Source organism: Crinia signifera, chromosome 5 (assembly GCF_055691185.1).
Source record: "Crinia signifera chromosome 5, ASM5569118v1, whole genome shotgun sequence".
Classification (NCBI taxonomy): domain Eukaryota; kingdom Metazoa; phylum Chordata; class Amphibia; order Anura; family Myobatrachidae; genus Crinia; species Crinia signifera.
Genome location: NC_139221.1, coordinates 242,991,195 through 243,014,259, shown reverse-complemented (window position 1 = coordinate 243,014,259; position 23,065 = coordinate 242,991,195). Strand labels below are relative to the sequence as shown.

The following is a 23,065-nucleotide window of genomic DNA, read 5'->3' as shown; positions in this document are numbered from 1 at the left end:
GGCCTTGTTCCCATATAGTTGATGATTGTGGAGTCTAGGTGTCTGTCCTTGTTCTATTATACTGTCAACATCACATTCTTAAGCTTCTAAAACCAAAAACAATTCTCTATAAGAATTCACTTTTACAGCACTGTTCTGAATGATCAGCCATTTTATAATATTATTATGCAAGTCATGCCTAACAAAATGGCTGCCGCTTCTAACAAACACCTGCTGCTTAGCGCAAAGGGAAGGTCTCATACGCAGTGAATAGTACATTGTGCAACAAGCTAAAGTCATCTGCAGCAATAATAGCAGCAGTCAGGAAAACAGAATATAATAAAAGCATAGATTTATTGATTCGTTGATTTTCTGTATTATCACTAATGGCCAGGCTGGCACCCCATACCCCTCTCGAAAGGCTGGGAGCATGCTCCCAGCGTATACACATGCGCAGAAATGCTGCTGCACATGCGCATATGCAAAACATCGGTCCCAGTGCGAATTTGCGCCCGAACTAGTGAACCAGAATAAGGGCCATAATCAAAATTGCTTAGTGCACTTAGCCAAAATAGCTTTAGCAATATTGGCTTGGTCAAAATTGGCACTAAGCAATATCTCACTGTGTGTACACGGCTTTAAGAAGTGTACACACGTTGCGATCTGACCGGGCAATTTTGACTAGATAGAATCACCTAGAAGGTTAGCCAGAGTAGCCCTGTGTGTACACTTTGGGCGATAGCGATGTGCGGCCCCGCGGCAATGCTATTGCCTGGCCATATAGACTGCAGGCATGGCAATTTTCACAAAGCTGACGCACACAGTGTACTTGGCTGCGGCTGGGCATAACATGATGTAGTTAGGGGTCTAATCTATGACGGCTAACCATCTTGATTAACTCGGCATCGCCCAGCCTGAACAGCCCAAATCCCATTAGTGTTATGGTTATCTATCACAGTTTCACCTGGAATTAAAGAACTTGCCCAGACAATTCTATTTCAAAAGCTTCTGTCATGAGTGTTTTGAAATCAAATAATATATGCACAAATATAAAAGCAAGAAAGATGTGCCAAATGTCAAATAGATCACAGATACATTATATTTCTCTTTGTGTTCTGCAATTTACTCGCTTTGTCTTAAAACAGGCAAGTATTTACTTTTTCATAAAATATGCATATTTGTAACAAAGCAGATTTCCCTGAACTGTCTAAACAGACAATCAATGATTTAGCTACCCAAATATGAAAGGGTTTCACAATCATTTCTAGACATGATTTGTAATACTCTATTGCTATTTAAATTCTATATTGATTGCAAATGCCTTCTGGGTTTTAGGATACAATTATTTTTTTTTACATTTGTTTATTTGCTAGTTGGAAATTTTGTAATTTGATTAAACAAAATGATTAAGGGGTCTATTTATTAAGCTTTGGAGAGAGATAAAGTGGAGGGAAATAAAGTACCAACCGAATAGCTCTTAACTGTCCTTTTTTAAACACAGTAATATTTAGATCATTTGCATACCTCCTAACTGTCCTGCATTCAGGGGTAGATTTATTAAGCTCGGTGAAGTGATAAACTGTCTGGTTTTTATCACCGGCCAATCAGCTCCTACCCGTCATTTTTCAAACCAAGCCTGTAACTTCACAGGTAGGAGCTGATTGGATGGTGATAAAAACCAGACAGTTTATGACTTCTCGAGCTTAATAAATCTGGCCGCTAGTGAGACAATCTTGTTTTTCTAGGACTGTCCAACTGTCCCTCCCGCACGCTGCATCAGTGTGTAGTTGGGGGGGAATACACACTTTCCCTTAGGCTCCACCCCTTTATAGTCATGTGCAGGGCCCTGCTCCAATGAACAGGTATGATTTGCATAATCTTGCAGATGGGTTAACTCCATTAGATGCTGCTGCATGAACATTTGCATTAGAATCAGGTCCCTAGTGTCAAATGCTGGGGTTAAAAAGAGGTTCTTTTCATCATCATGGTCCCAACACCCACTGCACAATGTCGAGAATGCGAGAATCAGTCAGCAGAAGACAAGGTTATAATTATTGGATTCAGCAAATATTAGTCATAAAGCCATATCAATAGGGAAGTTGGTGGATGCCGAGAGGGTGTGGCATTCTGGGAAAGTTGGCAAGTACAGCCTGTATTAGAATTTGATGTCCTATGTTAATAATCCCGAAGAGAGATATGTAGTGACATGTAAGATGGAAGTAAATATATTGTTCAATATGTATTATGACACAATGTATGTATGCACTTTATGACATGATACATTTTGCCAGAAATAATGATACATGTAGTACAACACCATTGGCAGTGACAATAAGACCTAGGGCATATTAACACTTAGGGCACTGGACTGTCAGAAGCCTGCACACAGCTTTTGGAAGCTGCCAGAAGTCGGCATGTCTGCAACAGTCTTGTGCCCTGAGCAGAAGAGAGGTTATAAGGTACCTGTGAGAACTGAGGGGGACAGACAGAGCCTGTGTTCTTACTGGAGAAGGAGTTCTGCCTGTGGAGCCTACGTAAATTAGGCAATGCTGCTCTTTGCATGGTCTCTCTGTATTGGAAGAGCTGAGAACTGTGCAGGGAGATGGTATACAGCTGGAGAACAGCATCAGCCACTTGAGGTGAATGACAGAGATGGATCTTTGTGGGACTTCCTATTTTTTAGGGATGGTCCCGAGAGGGCAGTTGAGAGTCCAGCATGAGCTACTAGCTTCTCTGGCTTTCTAAAGAGACACTTTGGCCAATCACTTAGTGACTGGACTTTGTATACTTACAGTAAGCTGGGACGCCAGCTATTAGTTAATTCAGATGTGATTTTTTATTATTATGATTATTATTATTGTTTATTACTTATTTTTATTCTGTTATATATGCATTTATAGTTGTGCTTTATATATTTTTCTGTTTGATTCTATTATAAACTATTTTTCATACAAATCAGTGTGTCCAGTGTCCTTGTGTGCAGTGAGGGTCACTCAGAACCATTATATAAACCGAGCAGTGCATTGTGTTACTATTCCTCTTGTTTCCAAGTCTCCCTGTGAGTAGTGGCTGACTCACAAACACAAGCAGCAGTGGGTTTGCTTTACTTAAATCCAAATAATATTTACGCCCAAATCTTATTATTACATAAGCACCAGGACCTCTAATTTGGTTGGTGCCTCAAAGGACCCCTTCATTCTATACCTTTTTTTCATATATATGTGTAGTGTCCCCTTGAGTGTCTTCGAAACACTGCCATCTGCTGGCAGCAAGTGAAACTACATTTCTTTATCTCACACATGCACAGAGGCAATCACAAGGTAGCAGACTAGCTTTCAAAGCATTAGCTTTGAGCGGGTTTACTAGTATATTTAGCATTATCCATGAGGATCAATTATTTGTGGCATCTTAATTTCAGAGAAATAAATTGGTTTAAATGAATGCATAAACTGTACATCTAACTATAAGTATGTTGGTTGTTGTGGCTGGTTTGTTACAAATGTTCAGATGATGCCAGTGTATCTGGTACAGAAGACAGGTAGTCCTGAATAATAAAACAAAATGTGTCCCATATACTTACTATTTGTATAGCATGTTGTTCTTATGTATGAACAATGTTGCTATGTTTGCACTGAGAAGTAAGTAAGGGTTTTCCCCAAGCTAGCACTAGCCACAGGTGTTCCAAAAACAATTAGCTTGGGTGGAGGCACTGAGGAGGATTAAATATGAGAAGCATAGATATATAAGTAGATTATACATTTATCCTGGTGTTCACATGGGTTACAAATTTGTTTTTCTTATTACTTCTATATTATAGTATAATTTTATGAAGCTGGTTGAATACTTTGTACATTGTTTCCAGGGTTGTACAAAGCATCTTCATAGTTCACACTGTATACAGTCAATTTAGATATAACCTCAGTTACTATAGATAATGTATCTATGATAATATCACTCTTTCCTGGACATTCCTCACTTTCCTCATGCCTAACTCCGTCCTAGCTGTCCAAGTGCTTTCTTAAAATAACACATCTATAATTTTCCTATCCTCAATAATCTCACCATGGGCGGATTGAGAATTAGAAGTGGCCCTGGAAAAATGTAAAGCAGCGGCCTAACTTGGGCAGTACAATATCAAATGTAGGCGTAACCAACACCAAAACAGGTGGGGTTAATACATCACTACACCTGTGTGGAAGCTGTATTTTTTTTAATATGCTTGGCTGCCTAGTGGCCACAGACCTTGATGCTGTGACAAACCACATACCTCCACATTTCATATACTATCCCACCTAGAATGAACACAGACCCCAAAGCATCCATCCAGCAAACAACTTATTACAATTATTCCCTGAATTTCACAAATATCCCTCTGAAGTGGAGCCCAGAAACACTCTGTAAATTGTTAAATCCACAGATAGTGCCAACTCCTGTCCCTTTAACAGATATTAAAATGGATATAGATGGGCATTAGATGAGGATTTGCAGCACCTAAGGTACTCTGCTATGTTAATCCAGAAAAGGCTGTTTGTGTGGAGACAAGAGAGGGGTGGAGCCACTTCTCTGGACAGGTCCACATCTTAAACAAAAAGGAACTGGCTGACAGGTGGCCTGACATGTGCTTCGGCCTAATAGGAATCTTCCCTGTAAGGTCTATGGCAAATCTACCCCTGCCTCCGACTGTTTCTCGATTCATTGGCAATACTTCTACAGGAACTCTATTTGTTTCCTTATAAGGTTGTCCACCTCTCTACTAAATTTCAAACCGGCTCATAAGACCCATTTCTTTATCAAGGACTTTCATCAATACCCATTGCATATGGACAGTGGTAGATGCTCAATTAGTTCAGTAATACCACTCAGGTGCATGCAAGGGACCCATTGCTCAATGCTCCAGACCCATTTTTCCAGAATCTGCTCTCATATAGTTCACCTTACTTAGATAAACACTTTCAAAGCTGCCACAGCTGCAATGCCATTGGTTTGTATTCAATTTACAGTAATTGGGGTTAGGTGGTCGAAATGAATTCGGAGGACATCAAAATACACTTTATTTTTTAAAAAGAAAGAAACAGGAATGCTCATGAATAAATGTATCTTTCATTACAAAGACACAGCCAAATCATGACTCTTAACAAATGCAACAGCATACTGGGATATTGTATTATTATTTTTGTCAGCATCTTTTAAAAAATACACACAGAAGACATTAAAAAGATAGATAATTAGCATATTTAACAGAAATAGGCTTCAAATAACCCAGAGATCACTTACAGATTTGGCAGTTATGTAAATTATTCATTCCTTAAGTTTTTTCGTGTGACATAGAAGTAACAAGGCACAAAATACGGACATACTGTATATACAAATATATATAACAAAAATTCTACTTCGACAGCAAAACAACCCATCATTTTATATAATTAAAAAATGCAGTTTTCCTATTATGCAATTCAATTAAAGTTGCAATGAAATGTCACTAGAGAGTCTCATTTCCTGCTACATTTAGCTGATTTTCTCATGGATGATCTTTCTGATCACCATCTGAAAATTAGGGCCATGTGATGCTGCCTAGGCGTATTTGACCAATTAAATCTGAATCCTCATGAAATGGCTTCTTTACGGCTTCTGATTGGTCATCCTGCTCATAATATTATAACAGATATTGAAAAGTAGTGATCAGATATAACTCCTACAATTACTTGGGAAGCAGCTTTACTTGCAGAACATTCAGCCAGTCACCATGAAGTGTGTGCACTAACAAATATGCAACAGTACAGACATAGTATTTTTTCAAATATGTAGTCTGCATGGTGGCGATCATTCAGGTGTGGTTGCACCTGCAATATCATGTGCAAAGTACCAAAGTTTGGATCAGTGATTGACACATTGCTGCCATTTGAGCGTGTGGAGGGGATGGCATTGGCCTCTGTTTGTGAAAACGGAGGCATTTTGCCGCTGTTTAGGGGGTAGGTAGAGGTCATGGAAATACTGGCCTTTGTCATGGGTGGCTTGCCTGCCACCATGGGTGCTGGGTTATAGCAAATTTAACCACCCTTAAATAACCCCATGGTAAAGTATTTTGTATGCAACAAAATATTTCATATCACACTGCAAATGCTGAAGTAATATACACACAGCAAACTAGAAACTGCAAGTAATAGACAAAACTACATTTAAAAAAAAAAATAGTCCCTTCATTTCCAGAGGCGTAACAAGGTGTTTAGGCACCCAAGGCCAGTGCCCCCAAGAGGTATGCCAGGCCCGTTAAAATGGGGGAGGGGGGCCTTGGTGGGGAAAAAAGTGAAAACCCACTAAACCAGTGGAGGGGAGAGTGATATCACCCCCCCCCCTCTTCCCCGCTCAGCAGCAAAGCACACACCTACAGCATGTACTGTCACTGTGCTGACAGACTCAGCATTAGCGTCTCACACTGTAACACTCCGACAGTGTGGGAGGGTTTTTTTTCAGGTTTCCAGCAAGCCCAGCCACGAGTGCCTGAGGCATGACAAAAAAACACACCCTAGCGAGAAAGAGAGAGGGAAAGAAGACAGAGTAAAGGGAGTTATTTTACAGCATCTTCAACTGGACAGCACTGGCCTTTAAACTCCTTTGCAGGAATTTTAGATAAGCTCAAAAAAATACAAAATGCACGTTTTAAGTATATTTGATATTCATCTTACTTTTGGGCAGGCCGATTGCCTCATATAAATACCTTTTTTTTTCATTTACTGGTTCCTGTTTGAGTAGCACATCCTGTTTAAATTGTATCATGCATTTTTACAATATATTGTCCCAGAGTAATCCACTCTGCCAGTGCAATTAGTACTCTTGTTCTTTAGCACATTAAAGTATGTAAACATTGTGTTCCATAGTATTTGAAAGATTGTTTCATACTTAAAAGCCTATCAAATTAACAGCTTAGTCCCTATTTGCTCCTACCTCCATTGTCTGTCTTCACAGCTCCTTCTCTCCATATCCAGCAAGTTTAAAACAGATCAATTTGTTTTCAATTTCTGATAAGGAGTACTTTGGTCTGTTGAGTGGCCTCTAGTGGAAACTGACAGTATTTCACCTCAATGTCGAGTATTTTGCTTTTTTATGTATATAGATTTGAAGGGTTTTTTTAGTTTGCAAAACTGTTTAATAATATTATTATCAGGAGTCGGGCAGTGGCGGGGTGTACAGAAGAATGAGTTTGGCTGCTGCAGCTAGCAGCTGCCTTTACTTACTCAATCAGGCAATTACTGCAGTGGTTGGTGGACTCACACACTTAAGGAACTTCCTGTGAGCCCATCCTCATACCTTGTTTGCACGGTGTTCTGTTACTTGTCATTTATTTCTGTTATTGCTGTTTCCTTAGCGGGCTTTTGTTTAGTGACGGTTTTGCATTTCGCTGTGTTTCTGCACATCTTTAGAATTTTCTGGGTATGCGACAAAGTCGCATTTATTCTGCGGATGTGTCGTTAGTAATTTGTTATTATTTTCCTTGTATTTACTTTTGGTATCTGGCATCTTAGTTTTAGTCAGTTCATCCTCCTATCCACTCGTCAGTCTTGGTTGGTGCCTTGTTCCCCTGTAAGACCTGGTGGCATCGGAGTGTGGGCAGACCTAATTTGTCCATTCAGACGCGGCTATTATAGGTGAAGCCTAGCTTTGCAGACACCAACCGACAGCTGTGGAGGGATAACAGAGTTAGTCTGTAGAGTAGGGGTTGCTTTGGTTTTAATTACATGATCACAGCTCCACAGGCTTCTGGAACTCTCCACTCACCACCCTATCCTGTGGGTTCCAGAGATCCAGTCCTAACAAATATGACATGGTGCATGTTCATTTTAATCAATGTCTGTTCTATTGTCTGCATAATAGCTATTGTATTTTGGTGGTCCACTAAGATAACTGAAAAGTTAAGTTCTATTGCAAAAGAAACCAAGGCCTTCAACTTATTGACATTATAATGGGATTTTGAATCACAGATATTTACAGCACAGTAGAATCTTGGCCCATAGTTTAATTATAGTGCATGAAAATCTGGGCCCACAATACATTTACAGTACTATACATTCTTGTCCGATAGCACATATATGCTGAAGTAAAATATTAGCCCGCAACCCATTTACAGTACATACAGTACCTTGGCCTGCTGTCTTGTACTTCACAGTGTAATAGAGTTTATGCCCTCCAGATTTTTACAGTACAATAAAAATCTTGGCTTATGCTGGCCTTTTTGGGGTTTCGCGCCCCAGATTCAAACTTAGTATTAGGGAGTCACCAGAAATGAGGACACCATGAAGCTGGTTGGTGGGCAAATATTTCTTGGCCAATTAATATACCAAGAACCTCTATTATTGATTGATTGATAATATGGAGTGTGCATCTGCACCATGTGTTTTTCTTTGCAGAACTACAAGTCCCAGCATGATAGCACCTCATGTATATAGGGTGTGCATTCTAAGACACCCCCCCCCCAATACAAATATTTGCCTGCTGCCCATTTACAGTACAGTCACATTTTTGGCCACTACTTATAAAATCTTGGCTTTTAGCCCATTTTACATCTATTATACTAAAATTCAATATTGGCATGCACACCATTTACAGAGGAGTGGCATACTGTCTCCTACTGTGTTCCATTTATAGTACAGATGTATCTTAATGCACAGCCCATGTATTATAGTGAAATAGAATCTTGGCTCTCAGACCATTTATACATTTATAATGCAATGGAATCTGGATGCATAGCCTGTTTATATTACAGTGGTATCTTGGCTCACAACCCATTTATAGAACAGTGGTATCATGGCTCACAGACAATTTATAGTACAGTGGTATATTGGCTCACAACCCATTTATAGTACAGTGGTATAATGGCTCACAGCCAATTTATAGTACAGTGGCATCATGGCTCACAGTCCATTGTTAATAAAGTTATATGTTGGCTCCTTGTCCATTTATAGTATAGTGCAGGGGTGTCAAACTCAAATTCATCGGGGGCCGCATCAGCAGTTTGTTCACCCTCAAAGGGCCGGTTGTATCTGTAGGACTATGTGTCCACTCTTTATTATCATAAATTATTGTCACTGCATTCAATTATTACTGTTTTTTGTAATAATGTAAATAATAACTAGCTCTGAAAGCAGAAACATAGTCAGAATAATGACAAGTAGATATTCAAATGTACAATTTTTTGAAAAATGATTTTGGGAGGAGTTACCTGGATAATACTTGAGAAAGTTCTCAGGAAAGATATTCCTTCCTGATAGGGGAGATTGGGGACCTGAAAATGACTTATTGGGCTAATATGAGCTGCTTGGATTTTGAGAAAGATGGAAATGGTCACATAGCTATCCTAACACGTCTTAAGTGGCTCAGTCGACCTGAACACTGTTTGGCCTTGAAGTCAAGTTTGGAGGAGAGCAAGGCCTGTTGTGTAAACGTCACCCTCAGTGACAGATCCCTATGTACAGCAGCCAGCCCGAGCTTGACACTACTAACCTATTCCAGTCAGCCACCTCGCACACACGGTTACCACATGGAATCCAGCAGTAGTAGCGACCAATCACATACTTCCATTGCTCCCATCCGCTACTACCAGCGTGGATCGCCAGCTGCGTGACGTCCCAGTCCCAGCATTTCCCAGCACCAACCCCGCAGCTCCGGCTACGTGAGCTGATTGAAGGGAGAGTGACGTCACACAAGTTCCACAACTCCATCTGGATGCACGCCCTGATTGGCTGCTACTCCATGCAGTAGTAGTGCAAGCCGTCAGATGTGCGGCATGATGTAGGAGTCACAGAGCTTAAGGTAGCTCTCATGCATCTCATGGGACACACTGCCCCTGCGTGCTATCTCCTCAACAGACTGCAGGCCAGGATCTCAAAAAAACAAGCGAGAATAAAAGGTGAAGGCTGGCGGCGGCTGCGCGGGCCACATGACGAAGTCTGGCGGGCCGGATTTGGCCCACGGGCCTTGTGTTTGACACCCGTGGTACAGTGGTATCCTGGCTCTAGTCAATTCATAGTACAGTGGCAACTTGGCTCACAACTCTGTTATACAACAGTGCATCTTGGTTTACTGCCCATTTATAGTACAGTGGTATTTTGGCTCACAGCCCTGTTATATAACAGTGTATCTTGATTTTCTGCCCAATTATAGTACAGTGGTATCTTGGCTCTCAGCCCATATATAATACAGTTGTATCTTGGCTCACAGCCCATTTATAATACAATAATTACTTGTTTACAATCCCTTTATAGTACAGTGCAACTTGGCTCTCAGCCCATTTATAGTACAGTGTATATTGGCTCACAGCACATTTATAGTACAGTGTATATTGGCTCACAGCACATTTATAGTGTATACAGTGTATCTTGGCTCTCTGTTCATTTATAGTCCAGTGGTATCTTGGCTCACAGCCCTGTTATATAACAGTGTATCTTGGTTTACTGCCCAATTATAGTACAGTGGTATCTTGGCTCTCAGCCCATTTATAGTACAGTGTATATTGGCTCACAGCACTTTTATAGTACAGTGTATCTTGGCTCTGTTCATTTATAGTCCAGTGGTATCTTGGCTCAAAGCCCTGTTATATAACAGTGTATCTTGGTTTACTGCCCAATTATAGTACAGTGGTATCTTGGCTTACAGCCCATTTATAGTACAGTGTATTTTGGCTCACAGCACACAGTGTATCTTAGCTCTCTGTCCATTTATAGTTCAGTGGTATCTTGGCTTTTAGTGTATTTATAATACAGTGGTAACTGGCTTTCAGTACATTTATTGTAATGTGGTATATTTATTATGGTACAATAGAAACTTGGCTCACAGACAATTTACAGTGCAATAGAATAGTCCTTGTATGGAACATTGCAATATTGGCTTATAGTCTATTTAAAGTACAAGTGATTCTTGGCACACAATTATACAAATGTCTGGCAAAAAATTGGATTTTCGATCCATAAATATATTTTCCGGCATATGCAATTGATAACACAGTAAATCAGATTAACAGTTATTATCAGCAGAAGCTAAAATTAACAAAAAATACTATATTCACTGCAGTCCAAACAGGAATAAAAGACCCTTAGAAGTGGATGTTTTTGCAACTGAGACGTAATCTTTTTATGAAGCATGACTGCGTCTTTATGCTAGTGTCACAGCTGAAGAAATTAACACAGAGACATCTACCGGCTGAGGCACTAATCTGTCACTTGCAATAAAAAGTTGCGACTCAGGCACATGTGGAGAATAAAAACCTTGACTGATTGTGTCTAATTTTATTATTTATTATTTATTTATTTGCACTTTCTTATATAGCGCAGCAGATTCAGCTGTGCTTCACAATTGTAGACAGTGATAAACCTAAGGGTAACAACAGACAGACATGGAGGTAGGTTGGCACTTCTACAAGTCCAGAAGGAAGGCCATATAATACATAAGTGCCTCAGAGGGTTATGCGTGTAGAACACTGGAGATTTTGGAGGCTAGTAGATAGTCTTATTGTGCGTGGAAGGGCATTTCATAGGGTTGGGGCAGCCAGATGAAAGTTCAGTAATAGGGAATGGGAGCTAGTAATCCATGCAGAAGGCAGATGCAGATCTTGTGCAGAGTGGAGTGGTCAAGTTGGGAGATATTTTGAGATAAGTAAAAAGATATATGCTGGTGTAGTATGGTTAATACTTTTATATGTGAGTAGAAGTATTTTATACTGAATACGGTAAAACACAGGCAACCAATGGAGGGACTGGCAGAGCGGATCAGCGGGCAATTAATGTCTTGCTAGGAAGATCAGCCTAGCAGCAGCATTTTAAATGGATTGCAGTGGCGAGAGTCTGTTCTTGGGAAGACCAGTTAGGAGACTATTGCAATAATCAATGCGGGATATAATGAGTGCATGGATAAGAGATTTAGCAAGATAGGGTCGTATTTTGGATATGTTTTTTTATATGCGTCTAACATCAATGATGCACCCTATTATCTTTGAACGCAAAATTCTGTGAATCGATTCTCAATGCAACCTTATATAAAGCTATGGCATTGAAAATAAAACTTATAAATTGGTTTAAAGTTTAATATTAAGTTAAAGGCTGGAGACATCGTGCTCATGTGGTATGCGATTGTGGCATAATCAGCATTAGAAAACATTCTAGACGTGTAACTGTATAGCTAAAGCTATAGGTCAAGTCCTACATTTTGGGTGAAATTTAATAGGATGAGAGATTCAGAATGTAAGAGATTTGGTAAGAAAACTCCAGTTTTTTTCAAGCGCCAATAATTTACACTTCAACATAAAACTGCTTTTGCCGTGTAAATGATTGCCGCTTTAAAAAAAACTGGAGTTTTCTTACCAAAAATCTCATTTTCTGAATCTCTCATCCTATTACATTTCTGCCATTATGTTATTAAATCAATAATATAATGTTTGTAGTGCTTTCATTATGAGCGTTAATAACCAGGAACTGTAATTAAAGGATGTTTGAAAAAATCTAAATGAATATACATTATGTTTTAATGTAACGCCAACTTACAGCCTCCAGGTTCATCAGCTGAATTACTTCAGTAGAAACCTACATCATACTGTTAAAAACAGTGTGTATGGCATATTCCAATTTTTTTCATATAAATCAAAATATTATGCTTAAATTGTAGTCAGCTGTAAAGAAAAATATTTGCTGTGTTTTGACAGAAAGCCAGAATTTCCTTCCCTGAACTGTTTACCTGTCCACATACATTCAGTAACTGAGCTCTCCCTACTTGACACTGTATACTTGTTTTTGACAGTTTACCTCAGTGGAACTCATTTGCCTTATAATAAAGTTATAATCAACATTTAAGCCTTATCCACATTGATGTTTCAACTGTATATGAGAATGCATGTCAGATACAAATGTGTTAATTGCTGTCCAACATTTGCATTTGTGAGGTCATAGGAGGTCACGCCTTTGACCGCTGGGTGCTTATGCAGAGTTGCAAGCAATCCAATTGGTGGATATTTCTGAGTTTTTGCACTCCCCATGATCCAAGGCAGAAGATATAGGCAGGTATTCAATCCAGGATTCTGATTGTCGGAGCGTCCTGGCAGTCGGAATCCCGGGAAGTTTTCGTTTTGTTTGACTGTAATTCGACAGCTGGAATTCAATGTTTGTGTTGAAAACTCAGCGGATGTTGGTATGTTGTTTATCAGGCACACAAATAATATTATCATGTAAACAAACTGCATAGTAGAGTATAACATGATCATTTCTGCCCAAAAGATGATAGTAAAAAAGATAATTTACTTAATAGTTGTTTATGACAAATTTTCAACCAAACAAGGCCTATGAGAATGCCCCTTCCTTATAGATCCTAGTGTTATACGTCATAGCAGTGGGAGCAGGGCACAACACCTCCCTGAGGGGAATGTTTGCCAACATGTTAAACTTCATTTGAGACATTCTCAAGAGGAAGGATGTATGTGGTTTGGCCAACAAATCACCTTGATTGTCTCCAACCTTTACAAGATAGTGCCAATCATGTCATCATATACAAGGCGGCATGGCTACAATTACACGATTCACGAGAAATAGCACCATCACACCTTCCCATCTGGCATGTTTCACTAGTAGTGCCTAACTCTTGCAGAAATCAGTGGGACTCCCCAAAATTGTGTGTCTACTGGCCATTCTGAGAAAAATGGCTAGAATGTCTCGGGGGCATTGCCAGGTCTGTGAATGTATAATGGAATACTTAGATTAAATTTGGGGCTGTGCCTCGCTTACCTTCCCCTCTCAAGGTCAAGGTAGGGCTATCTGTGATGGGTTGCATCATGATATCATACATTCCAACATTCCAACATCTTGGCTGTGACAAACTTGGACATTGTGCACATGTATGTATAAATACGGCATGGCTGTGATGTGCGATCCACATCACTTTTAAAGCAAACGCCAGTCATAGTTAAGTCTTTGACAGCCTACGGTTTTATTATACTACTTGGCAGTCTTGTTAGTGTTACAATTGAATAAATAACAAAGAAATTGAATATAAAGAGCCTAATAATTGATTTTATTAAAGAAATGGATATACTGATTTTTTATATATATATATATATATATATATATATATATATATATATATATATATATATATAAATAAATATATATATATATATATATATATATAAATATTTATGGTTACAAATAAATTTACTTGAAGTTTTTTTGTTATTTTTTAACTACACAATCATGCAGCTAAGTTTACACTACCATGCCATTTTTCTTCATCTTATTTAATATCATACCTTTCATAATACATATTAAAATGTCTTTTTCTCTGGTTCCCAGGATACAAATCACAATAACTCACACTTGAAGTGGCAATTCACTTAAAAGCCATGGCAGCTGAGTGCTATTCTGAAACAAGATATCACCGTCTCAAACAGCACAACGGTGACCACGCAACTAAGAGAATGGAAATGTAGCGTTGCTGAGGCTACAGAAATGGTCATATATGTCTGCAGCTGAACATTGTGCGATGCTTGGCAGTACATCACCCAATTTAATTGGCCCCTAGGAGGGTAAAGTATCAAAATGCCAAAATGGCAGAACACAAACATTAAAATCTGAAATCAAGGGTTCATATGAGTATTAAGAATTCATATATCATTACACATGTATGATGAGATGCCTTCATATATCATTACACATGCATGATGAGATGCCTTGTAAGAGGTACGTTGTCAACGGTAGGCTTAGCTGCACTTTAGCATGAAGTCACAGCCATGCTTAATGATATTCCAGAATTTGTAGTCTTGTATATCTAATCTCCTCCATTCTTCTAATCTTTTTGAAACATTAGTGAAGTAGAGAAATGTGCTCTTTTTTACTTCTACATTTTGTTTATGCTACAATGTCTGCACGTAAGACCATGATAAGCTTGTAAAAAGATAAAATAAAAATTCCAAATACTTTAACTTCATTACAGCTGCTGCAATCCTTCTGGGCTTGCCAAGTTTTCTAAGCAGCGAAGAGTCATTTCAATTTGGCCAGAGACAAAGCAAGAGAAAAAAAAACTTCCTATAAAAATGCATTTGCTATTTTCTTGCAATAAAACAATCTTTCTTATTGGTGCAGAGCCACAACAGTCAAAGTATTAACATCTTCAATACCTGTTATATGAGTGGGAACTGTTGCCATCACATATTATCCCCATCTGTTACTCCAAGAGCTTGATTTAAAGAGGACCAACCACATTTTTCTTTTTTTTAATAATGTTATAGATTAACAGTATTATTGTATTTATTCAGCACATATTGGGACTGATGCGGTGGTGGAAATAGGACATATACTATAGTCATTGAAAAGTGCATATACAGTAGTCATCCATTTGCAGAGTTGTATGCAGGATGTATGACTGTAATCCCTACCATCCGAATGTAGGGCCTTATTCTAGTTCACTCTTTCTGCCAAAATCCTTCTTAGATGGACAAAACCATGGGCACTGCTGGTGGGGCAGATAATACTTGTGCAGAGAGAGTTAGATTTGGGTGGGGTTTTACTTCAAAGTGAGATCTATATTGCAGTGTAAAAATAAAGCAGCCAGTATTTACCCTGCACAGAAACAAAATAACTCACACAAATCTTATTCTCTCTGCACATTTTACATCTGCCCCACCTGCAGTGCACATGGTTTTGTCCATCTGCAGGATTTTGAGAAGGAGAAGGATTTTGCCAGAAAGAGTGAACTAGAATAAGGCCCAATATTTACAGATACCCTGTTCTAGGTGTAAAGTCACAGCTTCTCAGAAGCTCATGCCTACCACACCAATACCTACCCTCCAACCCCTCAGGGGAAAGTGTGGAGAAAGCATCTGAGAAGTTCCACAGATGCCACCTACATAATTAAGTTTAACAAGGATGCCAACATCCTTAATGTTGTGATATTCAGACTCAGGGGTGCCCCACATATCCCAGCGCCCAGGGCAGCTGGTTTATGGTAGAGTTGGCCATGTTTACATCCAACATTGCATATTATTTCTTACATGCACATGCCCTCAATGAACTAAGGGCCTGATTCTGGTTCACTTACAAAAGCAAACTCATTCTCTAATGGACAAAACCATGTGCACTGCAGGTGGGGCAGATGTAACATGTGCAGAGAGCGTTAGAGTTGGGTGAGTTATTTTGTTTCTGTGCAGGGTAACTGCTTTATTTTTACACGGCAATATAGATATCTATTTGAAGTAAAACCCCACCCAAATCTAACTCTCTCTGCACATGTTACATCTGCCCCACCAGCATTGAAGTATGGTTTTGTCCATTAGAGAATGAGTTTGCTTTTGCTAATGAACCAGAATCAGGCCCTAAGTGAGAAGTTCCGTTTCAACCCAATTACACCTTAAAGTCATAAATGTAGATGTGATGGTAAAGCCGATCATTTTCTATCATCTCTACATGTTTGTGTCCATTCTCTGAGCATGAGCAGAGCAAAGTCATGCAAGGTTACACACGGCAAACTGATGTACTCTGATGTACGATGTCAGTCGTTCATCAGCTGCTCTCATAACACAAGGAGGGAAATATAGGCAAGATGGAAGCTAAACACTGAAACTTATGGGGTATTAAATTAACAGCTGTAATATCACATGGGCTAGTTGATCACCCGGGGCTATTCAATTAGCCCTGAAGTAAGGCCGCAGGATGCAGTTAAAGGGATTTTTTTTATAACCTGAGCAGGATTGAAAAATATCCCTGATAAATGGTCTGTTTTTGGGTGCCACGGCCATGTTATAACAAACAGTATGTCCTGGAACTTATTCTGGGTTCTCTGTGCTAACGCATATTAACAGATAATTTACCAGGCAAGAAAAATGAACTCTAATTGAATAGCTCCAGGTGTTAAAGTTTGAGGCTACCACCCTTTTTCACCTCTTTTTCACCTCTGGTAAATAACCAGTCCTTCCTGAATTCCGCCTGATATAGTGAAGGAAACAGAGTTCCACAACAGAACAAACTAATCACATTCTGTCAAACCACAACATGAAAATTGTGATGTCAAATGTGCCTCTATACGACATGTTTTCTCATGTTGCTTTTTCATTTGTAGCTTTGTTTCAGGAGTATGATAAAAGCAAAGTGTTGACAAATCATCAGTTTGGCGGTCACCGCTGTTCTTGGTTGGGGTGAAAGAGAGGAAATTGGTTGTGATGTGCATTAGAACACGGAAACTTATTTTAGCTAGTTTGGGTGATGCTGGGCTGACAAATATATTAAAACCTGAGTTCCATTTACAAAATAAAAACAACCACAATACTTTTTTCAGTATCAACTTTCGTAAACCAAAAAGTATCACAAATTTAAGAAGTATAATCTGTCATCTGTGACCAGAAGCTATTCGTAGTGAAAAGGACGATATACTGTATTCCAAAAAAGAGACGTAATATTATTATCCAGAATACCACAGCTATGGTAAATGGAGAGCTCTCTCACATGAAAACAAGCAATGGGAATGACACACTTGCACAAAACACATATTAAGTTACAGATTTTGTAATGTGAGGCCATTGACACACATCTAATAACATCAACATTCTATTTTGATTCAACGTTTTCAAGCTTTGACTTGTATATGCCACAAACCAGTTCAGTGTGAAATCATGAATGGCTAAAAACAAGAATCAGAGTTAACCCTTCAACCCCAAAGCCATGTGATTTTAATATGTGATTTTTCCCAGTGGTCACATTTGGCAAATCACCACTTTGAGGAGCACAGTATAATCCACAATAAAGTAGTATTACTTGTAATGTTTGCTTTAACACTTAAATATATAGGATGTGATATCTCCTTTCAGTTCCCCTATATTTACACTAGGTAGCAGGATTCAGCACCTCCTGGTCTCCAAATGCATTGGGAATAACTCCAGCAGCACTAAGGATTAAGTCACTGACCCCTGTCTTTAATGGCTAAGAAATAGCATTATTTTAAAATACTGCTTGCAGCTTCAATGTACTTCTGCATGCAAAAACATAGCACAGCAATGATGACAGAAAGAGAACACGATAGAAATCACAGGTAATTTGTCCAATGTGCAGCCTGAATATACGTTTGTAAAAATATTAAGACTTGATTCATGATCTGCGATTCAGCAATTTTTGTACATTACGTTGGCTAGACTCCTACGCCATAACTTAATTATGAAATGTACTATTCATACTGCTCTAAACATGTTTTATAGAACATGTACCATAATTCTTGACAGCATTCAAAAATAATTGCTCATGGCTGATAGTGAAGAGTGTGAAATCTGACAATTATACGAATGTATATATAGTTTTTGATGGATTTCAATGCCGAGGACTTAAAATGCAGGATCTCAATGTTTCAAGCCATCCTTCATTTGCCCTTCAGTGACTCACAATCTACAGTGCTATTAACACAATTCAATCACAAGTAGTTTCAAGTATTTTATATTTTTTTTTCTTGTTATCATTTTTCAACAGGAAATGCAACTTGCTCGACCTCTCTCCTTCCCTCCCATTGTGTTTCACTACTTATCAGAAGAGTGATTTCAGATTTAGAAAGTTAGTATTCGAAATGAGTTATCATTAGTTTACACTCAGTTAGACACTAACATAAATGACATTGTACAGCATTTTTGCTGATACAATACAAAGCAATTCTCTGAATATTAAGTTGCTATGTTCTTGTTATAGTTACACCCTCTGTAACATTGATTAATGTGTCAGTGCTGTATTTGCCTATTCCTACAGCTGTTCAATCAGGATTTATAAATGTTGAATTCCTGCTGTATAATAGTATTAAAAAATAAACATATGGCACTGCATTATATAATTGTCTTATAGCAGGTTAGCTTGTGTATGCTGAATTTTCTCACCTAATTGCTCATCACTGACAAATAGCTATGCCAAATTCCCTTATACACTTGGCATTATAGATGGTCTTTAACTCATAAAAATGTCTTAAGTTAATATATTAACTCTAAAAACTCACTTTTTCTTAAACAAGATTTGTTAAAAACATGCACTGCACTAACGTTCTACAGTAGATGGTGTAAGGCTAGGCTCTTGGTGCACAGTAATAATCCTTTCATTATTCAAGGTACTCTCACTTTAAATATAATACATCACCAACTACTACAAACATTCTGTTATCCTTGTATTTTGGGTTATGTGTCTATTTCCCAGGAAAACAATATACAGTACTGTAGTTTGCTGTTTGAGTAAAAACATGAGCAAGAAGTTTTGTTTATAACCATATTTGTAAGCAAACATGAAGGCTTGATATCAGGGGACAGTGCTAATTACTGGGATGAGTAGCCATTAAAAGCTTATGTGACAGTTAAACATACTGGTAGCATGACAGTATTTGTGTAATGGCTTTAGTATACTGAGTGTAAGTGCTTGCATTACTGTAATACAGTACATCTACAGTTATAGCCTTGAACGGTACAGAAGTAGGCTACAGCTTATACATAGTAACTGGTAACAGAAAACTACAGCATTTGTGTCTAAGCTAGAAATATGCTTTTTGCAGCATGGGAGTCAATCTATAATGGAACCAAATTCCTCCACAGTACATTATTTCAAAGCCAGAGAGACCTCCATGGTCTTAATGTAACAAACAATTGCATTACTATGACAGTACTTGCATCCAGAGCAATACATGATATTCAGTGCTCTGAATTCCTTTCCAACACAACATTATAACCAGGGGGAGGGACAGTGGAAGTAGCAGCAATTGCTTATTTACGTACTTATTTATTTTGATAAAGATTGTTCACTATAAACATCAACTTTACAACAAACAAAACTTTGAGGTTTTTTTTTTTAGAATTAGAAACAATGTAGCCTAACTTCATTCAGAGAGGCACCGGACCTAACACCCTACTCAGAGAACATAGCCCTACATCTAGCCATTGCAGATCAGTACATGCATGCAAAAGACACAGGGATAATATAAACCGCAAAGTAATGAAGAAGCTAGGTGCACAGAATGACTATGCAGACGTCAGAACAGCTGCTTTTCAATGAACAAGTTGAAGCAGAATGAACAAATACAGCAACACTTACCAAAATACATTATGTTTCTCATTCCAATCACAAGCCCGCTGATGTGTATTCTGCATTAACTCCAGCACAAGCCTGTCATGTGAAGCAGGGATATCTCATTCTTCAGTAGGTGGAAACATAGGCAGCCCTGTAACAGTGATCAGTGGTTCTGTGCAGCACCGTCTTATCCCTGTTCCAATCCCCTGTCTGATCTAGCACTTATGCTGCTGCCTGCACGCTGCACTGCCCATTCTTACTGGGATCTGACTCCTCCTTGTCATGTCCTTGCCTCGCATGTGACATCAGTTCGACTACTACAGAGGGATTTTCCTCACTTTGCTTCACATGCTCCTTTCTTAGAAGGGTGGTGATATGCTGGCTAGAAAAAGGTATGTCTTCAGGAAAAATATCTTATCAACCTGTTTTTCATGTGCCATCATTATTCATTCATTTTCCTTCTCCAAATAAAGCTTTTGCAAGAGCTGCTGCTCAACTGGGAAATACATGCAAGGGGAAAGTTGATAAGATAAATAATGCTATTAGTTGATACCACCTTATATAATAAAAACAGTGAAAATAACAGATAATGGGCCAGATTCTCTAAGCTTCAAAAGTGATAAAATAGAGAGTGAAAAACAGCCAGCCAATCAGCTCCTGCCTGACATTTTTCAAACACAGTCTGTGACATGGCAGGTAGGAGCTGATTGGCTGGCTGTTTATCACTCTCCATTTTATCACTTTTGAAGCTTAGAGAATCTGGCCCAATGTGGTCTGTACAAAAAATGATGTGCTCCGCTCTGTTTTGCTTTGTTTTCATCAGTTATCAGAATAATTTCTTGCTTTTTTCTTTTTTTACTTTGTTGTATATAAGTTTTACTGCATTATTTATTTATTAACAGTTATTTATACAGTAGAGAGCACACACCGACTGCAGCACTTTACAGAGGAGATTTGAACAATCACATCAGTCCCTGCCCCAGTGGAGCTTGCAATCTATATTCCCTACCACATGTACATGCACACACACAGACATTCTAGGGTTAATTTTGTTGGAAGCCATTTAACCTACAGATGGAGCACAAGTCAGCCAGCCTGTTCTATCTCCAAATGACCTGAGCTGGTGCAGGCTGGTGGACAGGCAATTCATCAGCACAGTGGCGGAGAGCAGCTTCACTGCTCAACTCCGCTTCAGGGAGGTGGGCGGAGATTGGGGGGGGGGGCTGCGGAGGAGCTGCTGAGGGCGCCGAAGGGCTCCGACTGAACGCGGTGCTTTATTGTCTCGTGCGGGCAGCGGCTGGCGATTCTATCGCCAGGAGCACTTCCAATGGAAGCTGCTCCATCTGTACCTGTATATTTTTGGATTGTGGGAAACTAGAGTACCCAGAGTAAACCCATGCTAGCACAGGGAGAAAATACAAACACAGTTAGTGCCATGGTATGTATCTAACCCATGACCGCAGTGCTGTGAGGCAATAATGCTAACCATTACACCATCCGCTCTGCCCTGTAGCAAATGCCTGGGAATGAGAAAAACCACAACATGACTGGACCCCAGAACACCGGACATGCTCCATGTGTCATTCCAGAGCTTGTAGTGTCAAGTCCAGGGAGTTGCCTGTAACACCTGTCTCTAGAGACACGGGGAGGGAGAGATTGCAACCTTACGGTATGGTCCAAGGATGTAGTAAAAACCGGAGTGGTCCGGACCATATGGGGAGGCTATTTTCTCTCGCACTATATCTCCCATCCAGGTGACAGCTGTCATAGGCTGCCCCTGGACCGGACAACCCCCAGACATGCATCCGCCACAATGGCAATTTAATGTATGGAGCCTGTCCAGTTCGGCATTTCGGGGCTGGTCCATTTCCGGTTTGTAATTAGTCACAAAATGTCTTGCAGTGTGAACATTAATTGCGATGGTGGTAATGCCTCTACAAGTAAACGTAGAATTAAATAACTGGGTAATAGTAGTACACACTCCTCCAATCCGCCATGTGTGTGGTACAGCAGGTCGACTATGCCTACATCGATCCCAAAGGGTTGACATGCAAAAAAATTAAGCTTTTTGATATAATTGAGAAAAAAGTTAAGAGCTTTTAACTAAAATCCTGGGATGTAACAGAGCTCACAGTATTATCTATTATTGCAGTTAAGTGGTCATTAAGTGGTCATAATTATTAGTTTTACTAAACAAATGTGTACTTTAATAAAAAAACACAAATTGCATATTTTCATCATTGTGGACAGCACGGACATGTAATGGTAAGCATTTCTGCCTCACAGCACTGCGTTCATGGGTTCGATTCTCACCTGTATAGTCTCTCTGTGCTTGCATGGGCTTCTTCCCTCAAACCAAGAATATATTTGAAGGTTAACTGGCTCCCCAAAAAATTAACCCTAGTGTTTGTGTACAGATAGAGCAGCTCTCATTTGAGCTGCTCCTGGAGATTCTATCATCAACCGCCATCCCCCGCCAGTTGCCATTCTTCAACAGAAGGGGACACGCAAGCACGAGGTGCTCGAACGCCCCGTTCTGTTGGAGCCCTCCGCCCATCTCCCCGCTCCCTGACCACCAGCAGCAGCCTGCCCCCGCTCCCTGACAGTCTCCCTGAAGCAGAGACGGGCAGTGAAGCTGCCGATCGCCGCTCCCCGGCATTTTGCTGACGGGGACGTGCGAGCGAGTGAGACGCTCGCACGCTCAGTCGGCCAGTCCGCAATCCACCAGCCTGTGCAAGCACATGCAATCTGGCAATCTGGCAGGCTGGCTGACAAGTGCTACATCTGTACATGTGTTAGTAAACATAGAATATAAGCTCCACAGGGGAAAGGACTGATGTGAATGGCCAACATGTAAGAATAATGTAAGAATAATCACAAATTTGTTTTATTTAAACTGAATTGAATAGTTGCTGATATATAGTACTAGCTGTTTTATTGTAGATTCATTTTACATATCTTATTTATTTATATCTGTAAATACTGACATGTATGGAGGACCTTCATGTAGTAAACCAATCACTTGTGATGTCACCACTACATTC

At 39.5% G+C, this 23,065-nt stretch overlaps 1 protein-coding gene across 4 annotated transcripts in view; it reads right to left on the bottom strand.

Moving 5' to 3' along the window:
• The window catches only part of ZNF385D (zinc finger protein 385D), a 304,400-nt gene extending 284,062 nt beyond the window's left edge, over nucleotides 1–20,338 (bottom strand). Inside the window, exon 1 of one of the 4 annotated variants that reach the window (XM_083188744.1) lies at nucleotides 20,046–20,338. In XM_083188744.1, coding sequence (XP_083044870.1) covers nucleotides 20,046–20,067 — 22 coding nt within the window. In that variant the 5' untranslated portion in view covers nucleotides 20,068–20,338. The remainder of the gene's footprint in view (nucleotides 1–20,045) is intronic. The other 3 variants (XM_083188745.1, XM_083188746.1, XM_083188747.1) reach the window with 3 other exon arrangements.
• Between the last annotated feature and the right edge of the window lie 2,727 nt (nucleotides 20,339–23,065).